General features: G+C 45.9%; 1 protein-coding gene across 1 annotated transcript; it reads left to right on the top strand.

Moving 5' to 3' along the window:
• Positions 1-108: 108 nt before the first annotated feature.
• Positions 109-4,257, top strand: Pmar_PMAR029245 (sulfate transporter, putative; the record flags this gene model as incomplete). The annotated part of the gene is made up of 19 exons (XM_002782340.1): positions 109-196; positions 593-858; positions 909-1,012; positions 1,110-1,232; positions 1,278-1,393; positions 1,712-1,829; positions 1,871-1,944; positions 2,004-2,080; positions 2,124-2,192; positions 2,237-2,292; positions 2,348-2,427; positions 2,663-2,724; positions 2,885-3,018; positions 3,079-3,184; positions 3,467-3,592; positions 3,640-3,745; positions 3,789-3,915; positions 3,959-4,029; positions 4,078-4,257. Exons 1-19 carry the CDS (start codon positions 134-136, stop codon positions 4,255-4,257), a joined length of 2,058 nt encoding a protein of 685 aa, XP_002782386.1. The 5' UTR covers positions 109-133.
• Between the last annotated feature and the right edge of the window lie 3,319 nt (positions 4,258-7,576).

The following is a 7,576-nucleotide window of genomic DNA, read 5'->3' as shown; positions in this document are numbered from 1 at the left end:
CTGTTGAGCACACCGAAACATTCATGGTCTCCGCGATAGTTAGTACATGGACATTCACATTCCTCCCCTCTCAGAAGTAACGAGTTATTCTCCACATTGACAGACCACCTACAGCTTCTGCCTTCTCCCTTCTATGATATCACCGAGCAGGAGGGAGTCCACCACGCCTCATCAAAATCTACTAAATAGATCATTGGTAAGGAGTCTGGGAAAATATGGACATAGTCTATTACGTGTACTAGTGGAGGATTCTGGTGAAATTTTGAAGGATTTTTATTGCTTTCTACACATTTCTACCCGAATTCGTGGGTAAACTCCCATAAAAGGCAAGAGAACTCCCGAGCTCAGCATACATATACCAATACTGTCGGTTGGGGACAAATCATCTCAGCATTGACTTCCTCAAAGCACCACTAACGTACCAGTGGCTCAACACTAATTATCCATTTTGCAAGAGATGTCACACGTGCTTTTACGAGTTTCGCACTCTAGTGTTACGTGTGATACAAAGTCAGAAAGAGTTCTATCGTTAAATTCAGACTCACAGGAATCTACTGCCCTTTTTCTCATCGAATTTGTTCGCATATGTCAGATGACTCCGTTGCTATGGCGGACGTATCCCCCATCGAAAGTCGTCTCAGAGAAAGATTCAATCCTTGCCCGTCTGGCAACCACCGTGTATGCCTGGTTGCCCATAACAGTAGTACTACAGGCATATACCAAGTCAGTGGCCAAGAGGGATATTAGAGGAGGGATCATCCTGGGGTTGGTCGCGATATCACAGAGTATGGCACATGCTAACATTGCTCATATCACTCTCATTCACGGACCTTATTCGTGCGTGTGGCCACCAGTGATGTGAGTATCTTAGGTTGGACGTGGTAAGATACGGATGAGGTCCACCTCAGATATGCCTTGTTTGGATCCTCCCACCACTTATCAATCGGGACAGGTGCAATGATGGCTTTGATGACCGGGGAGCAAGTGGTTAATTATCACGACGTTGAAACGCGTAATATTTTATGCAACTTTCACTACCACAAAAAATCCCACGAAATTTGCGGACCTCTCAAACGAGTTGAAATCGACTATTCCAGAAATACGATCAGGTAGTCGAGTGGCATGCCAGCTGGCCCTCATCACAGGCGTGGCATTATGGGTGATGGCGATGCTTCGGATGTCTTTCTTGGTACGATTTATTTCGCGACCGGCTCTATCAGGGTTCGTAACAGGCAAGATCTGTATCTTTTTAATTGGACCTATTTTGTATCTTTCAGGGTCAGCCTTTGTGATACTCGCTACTCAAATGAAGGATTTCTTTGGACTTCGTTCCGTCCCGAAAGGTGTCGACTTTTTCGAAAATATTTATTTCATCGGAACCTCCTTGCCACAAGTAAGGTGTGAGATTCCCCCCAGTTCGACATGGGACGATTCAGCGTTTTCTTCTAATAGCTCAATTTCCCTGTTCATAATGTGGTACTAAACTTCAGGGTTGGAGGAATATATGTTCGCTATCCTCAGCTGAGCTCAGGAGTTTCTTCACTAGTTATAGGAGTTTCTATACGAATATAGAAATGTACAAAAACTAATGAGAATTTCCGAAGATGTCACCAACACATGTAGTTGAGCATGTGCATATTTAACTGGTAATTTTCCAGTTATAGATTAATAATTCACATTGTATCATATGGGAAGGTGTCATCAATCTCAGACCTCCTTCCCGGTCCTCCTACTTGGTGTGTTGGTAGTGGTGATAATACAAGGAGCAAAGCATTTGAAAGAAGTACCATACCTCAGGCGTGTATCTCAATTTAAGGAGCTCATTGCAGGTAGTGGCAAATTCGGAACAAATTTCGTATATTTATGGTAGTCATAATTGCGACCCTAGCATGTTGGTTCATATCTTCCGTATATGCTGAGGAGAAGGAGGACTTCATACCACATGTAATATAAGGGATTTATTTTTGGAGTACCGTAATCTGCGCACATTTGGTGACTTACAGGTTGGGGAAGTCCCTACTGGTCTGCCATCGTTTGCTATACCGTCGCTTGAAGGAATAACTGATGTTATCCCCAACGGGTGAGCTCTTGAAATCTTGCTCAATCTTGCACTTCCTTAACAGGTTCATGGTTTCTCTTATGTGCTTCATTTCGAGTTATGCGCCAGCTAAAAAATTTGCTATTGTTGATCGGTAGGTCAGCATAGGATGAGGTTTTTTGGCATAAATCGAATAAGGTATGATATTAATGCAGGAAGCGAGTTGACGGCCTTGGGAGCAGCCAATATAGTTGGTAGTATTGGCGACTCGGAGTTCGACTTAGAATCCTTCGCTGTGCGCAACGTTAGGTTCGTTGTTTGGTGCGATGCCGGTCCAAGGTGGGATGTCTAGGACGTCTTTGGGGTATGCTAGTGGGGTTAAATCGCAGGTAGTAGTAGTAGTAGTAGTAGTAGTAGTAGTAGTAGTAGTAGTAGTAGTAGTGGTAGTAGTAGTAGTAGTAGTAGTAGTAGTAGTAGTAGTAGTAGTAGTGGTAGTAGTAGTAGTAGTAGTAGTAGTAGTAGTAGTAGTAGTAGTAGTAGTAGTAGTAGTGGTAGTAGTAGTAGTAGTAGTAGTAGTAGTAGTAGTAGTAGTAGTAGTAGTAGTAGTAGAGGAGCCTTCGTCAGGTAGCTGGTCTAGTAGCAGCAGTAGTGGCAATAGGAGTATTGGCAATGCTCACTCCCCTCATGTGAGCTCCTCTTGGGATGGGTACTTGCATACCTGTTATCCTTTTGGAAAGACATTGTTGGTGACTAGATGTTTTCAAGTCGTGGTGAATACCAGCAATAGTTCTTCTCTCTCATTCATCGAGTATGGAAAAGATGGTATTACTAATTGATAGTCGTCAGGTATTGGATACCACGTTGTGCATTAGCGGGTATTATTATAACGGCTGCTACGCACCTTATGGATTTCAACCATGCCAAATGGCTTGTACACCATAGTAAGAAGGATACTGCTGTATGGATGATGGCATTTATGGGTAGTAGTCATCACTATAGACCAGCGACTGGTGCATCTCTCTATTTGCTGTTGTCTGTAGGTACTCTGGTGTTTGGCCTACTACAGGGGGTGTTCTTGTCTGTCATGTTGTCGGTCACTCTGATGATCTACTCGGTGGCTTTGCCACAATCATTCGCTATGGGAAGGTGACCTTTGTCGGGGATGTCCATACGTGTCTGGGAAATCGTGGATCGAGTTATTGCCTCTGGGAATAGGAGTTTCTCTCAAGAAGGATGCATTCGTGGTCTTTCACTAAATCAGAATCGAATTTTCACTCGTGTATCGTTGCATTAGTCCGGGCGATTCAGCAAGCTCTAGTTACTGCACTGTTGTAGTGAATCCACTAATCAACGATTATAACGTTTAATGAATATTACGTTTTTTAAGGAATTTAAATTCCATAAATTGTAAATATTTTTGAGTATTAGGTTGCCTAATGGTCAGTGGAGAGCCATAAAGTATTGGCCACAAGTTGCCAAGACGATACCAGGCGTTTTGGTATTCGGGGTTAACGGTCCATTGATCTTCGCCAACTGGGAATATGTAAAGGACAAGTAGTAGAGATGAGAGGACTATAGATTTCCAGCGGGTTGTTTTCCAGATTGTTGAAAACTGAGGAAAGATATTCTGAATTTTGTGGGAAGAAAGTTGAAGCTGTTGTTATTCACCTCGGCGGTGTTCCTATTGTCGACGCTACGGCCGTCCAGGTCGGACTTGAGATTCGCCTAAAATCATCATTGATTTTGGTAGGGTTTGGAAGAACTAGCAGAAGAGTACAGCTCTCGTGGAGTGACCTTGTGGTTTGCAGGGGCCCAGGGGTCTGTAAGGAAAATAATTGACAAAGTACTCGTACGCCGATGCAAGATTAATCAGACAGGTAGGTCGGTGCTCTTCGGTTGGGGTGGGACTTGTTTTGGAAGATTTGGTGCAACACGTGGAAGCAGTCGTGAAGCAATTGCTGCCCTGTATAGATTTACCAGTGAAGACTCAGGTAAGGCATGGATGGAATCTTGCAATCTTGTATTTCCTCAACGCTTAGGCGGCTGTGTTGATCCAGCGGTGGTGGCGATCTCACTTGAAATGGGCGGACGAGATGGAGGATGGGGTGAAGGATACTTATCTAAATGTGAGGGAGCGCTACTGGGGATCTTGCAATCTTGCAATTCCTCAACGGGATATGCGGGACGATATTGACCCAATATCTGATGCAGTTATCTAGTGATCAATAACTGCAACATGCAGAGATGCTGAATTCTGGGCGCGCGCCAATTCGTTTAAGAATGATGGTAGACTCTTCCATGCCTAGTGGGGGTGTTTTTAATCTCATTTTCATCAGAAGTAGTATTACCCTGTGGTCAGGTGCAATGGGCGGTTGATGAGTCCACTGTTGCGGACATGATCCGTTGTGAAAGTCTTCAATGCATTACCAATGATCATTATGCAGAGCCGGTGACGATGAACCAATACGAGATGTGTTTAAAGCGTAGACAATTGGGATATTCTACCGACTATCAGGCTAGGAGGAGTACATCGCAGCTACAACATTTATGGCGTAGTAGTTCCTGCGAGAATCCTCGTTGAGGTTTCATGCAATAGACCGTTTCTTGAGCAGATGCTTTGTGGACTGTTGTTAATGTGGGACGATATGTCAACGAGTTGGTGTTCGTTTCACATTTTGTCTTTCTCATCATCACCTGACATGCTTACTAATGAAGACATACCATGGGTTGGAAACGCGCTCTTAGAGGCTTGTGGGACAAGCTTGAGGGAGATCGGGGCCATCCAGCAGAGCTACGGAAACAACATATCATCATCGTGCGTATATACGAGGAAGTTATCTCCGTCAGCGGGCCTCTCTGGAAAGCCTTCTGCTGAGACCGTTGACGCCCGAGGTGGGTCCATACTTCATTATGGTGTTATTGAATTGGAGTGTGGTATACTAGTGATGTAGCGAGTGTATACGGTCAATCACACTAGCTTTCATGCTTATTATAGCTGCGGTCTATTCACCTGTTCCAGGAACAGTGTTCCCATACTGACCATTCTTCTGTCCCTTATTGCTATTGACCATTGTGCTCGTTCCGAGCTCCTGTTGCTGTAGGTGGAGTAGCACAGTCGGGTGGTAATGGATGTCCGAGCATCAGCACTAACAGTAGTCCTGGTACGGGAGGGTAGAAGAACTCGGAACTTGTAACAGCACAGTGAAAGACAGTGAGATTAGTTGACTTACCTATGATGATTAATCCTTGATTAATAGGATAGCAGGTGAGAGGGTGCTGGTGCAAGCCAATGAGATTATCTCTTCGCTCGCCAAGGCTAGCGCCGTCAGCAGCGATCAGGAGGAGACCAGCTGCAAGGATGGAGTAGCGCTGGTGATAGTATCTTAAGGTTGATTATTTCTGTAGAGAATCAATGATGACGAGGTGGCAGGCTGTTCAGTGGTGCGGCACACCGATACGTTTGAGAGATGGTGAGTGGCTTTCGTCGGAGAAATTCTCATGGGGTTTGTTGAGGTACATGGACGGGGCGGAGAGAGCGGAGAGGTTAGCGATGGCTCAGCCACAGAAGAGGGTCGAGGGAGCTGGTACGGCAACTGGAGGAAAGGGGAAGGGTCGACATAGGATTGTCATTGACAATTTGTCAACAACCGTGACTCTTCGCGTGGACACGGATAGTATCCGAGCTGAGAGTCACCGTATCATGCGATACAGTCTCTACATGATTTGGTATCTCCAGGAAATCCCTAGGGATGGTGGGATCGAATTTCCAGCAGAGACTTCGAACAGGAGGATCTCGGATCACTGTGTTTTATGCAGCCATTATCTTCATCATGAAGACTTCATGTATGGATCCTGCAATCGCCAAGATCCCCCCCCCCTTCCCCCCTCATTCATGCTAACGATAATGTTGACAACAATGAGACGAGTGTCAGGAGCATTACACTTGAACAAAAGGTGACGTGGAGGTTAACTTTGAATAGTCGGGTGAACGCCAGATAGTCTGCTATCTGGGGGCTCCATGGGGTTTAATGCGAGCCTGAGATATGGGAAACACGAAGTTCGTTCTAATCAAGAATTGTATTTCATATATACGAGTTATGGGAGGCCCACGAGTCGGGTCTCGACTCTCAGTAGTGGAACTAAGCTATTGATATACTGCCGAAAACAGTATGCGAGGCTCGCATTGCGAGCCTGGTCTCGACGATTGGTGGAGATCATACAATATGCGGCGACATGCTTCCGATGGGGAGTGGTCGAAGACAGCGAACTGCTGTCAGCAATCCGGTTATTGATCTGTTCGATCACTTCGAGCCAAGATGGCACGAAGAGAATCTATGATCCGGTATACATCGATGAAACGGGCTACAACCTATTTACGACTCGCACAGTGGGGCATTCCCGCATGGGTAACTGGCCTTGAACGACAGTCGTGAACCATGGAGGCACTCGAGTCACCAAGTTAGTTGTCGTCTGTAACGGAGGCGGAATGCTGCCTTGGAGGGATCGTTCGATGCTCGATGGCTGTGAGGAAGGAGAAGCTATCACAGGGAAGATGATCTTGCCAAGATTCCTGGTCATTAATGACAAGGCTATTTGACCCCTTTGGCTTGCTGTCAGAAGTGACTCTACAGACGAGATGTATGATGAAAACCTTGTATGATATGGGCTATGGCGCTGGGGAGCATGCGTCGCTTGGTGTGGAACCATGACCGCTAGAACAAGATTACGTCAGAGACGTGTTGGAGCGATGCACTGGTTACTTGTCGTCTGACCGAGTATTGCCTCCCAGATTTGTAGATCTGTCTGAGGTCTGGGTCTACGCCGACGCCAGTGAACTGGCCATGGCCTGGGACATCAGAGATAAGGTGGGTACCAGAGTAGAGGCTAAGGTGGTCACTTCTCGACATGGTTCCATCCCGTTGAGGGAATTGGAAGTCATATGACATTCTGACTAACTTTCAACACTAGGGAGCATGGTGTAGTTTGATTATAGCTTCGTATGCATCCCAAGTAGGATGCCTACCGGCGGTAAGTTATCGCTCATATAATCATCTCTCTTGAGACATGAGTGATGATTGATAGCTCTGATTAAACCAGTAGCAGTAGTGAGTCGTAGTGTTGGACGCCCCTTGGAAAATTCCCCACGAGAAACTTCTGGGTTGATGAACATGTGTTTCCCACCGAGTAGATATGGGCCAGCAACCACACGGAGCAGCATGAAGCCTCCTAGAATATCAGTACCCACCAATGGCGGTCCTCCGCGCTATAGTCGATTCGAACGATTGTGAGTGGTCGTGGCAATAGTAGGAGCACTTGTATACCTTCTAGGTATGCTGAAGGGGCTCAGCGCAGTACGAGACGGAAGAACTTGGAGAAGTCAGTTATGGAGGAAGAGGTGACCAGATTGAGGAAGGAGATAGCCAGTACTAGGCAGGGAAAGCGCAGTACGTAGGTTCGGGTGTTGATAGACTTCTCACGACCATTCGTGAGTCTGCGGTATTTCTCTCCGACTGGTTGTGATTGTCTGATGAACAGAGG

Source organism: Perkinsus marinus (assembly GCF_000006405.1).
Source record: "Perkinsus marinus ATCC 50983 genomic scaffold scf_1104296939758, whole genome shotgun sequence".
Classification (NCBI taxonomy): Eukaryota; Perkinsozoa; order Perkinsida; family Perkinsidae; genus Perkinsus; species Perkinsus marinus.
This window is presented reverse-complemented; position numbering and strand designations above follow the sequence as displayed.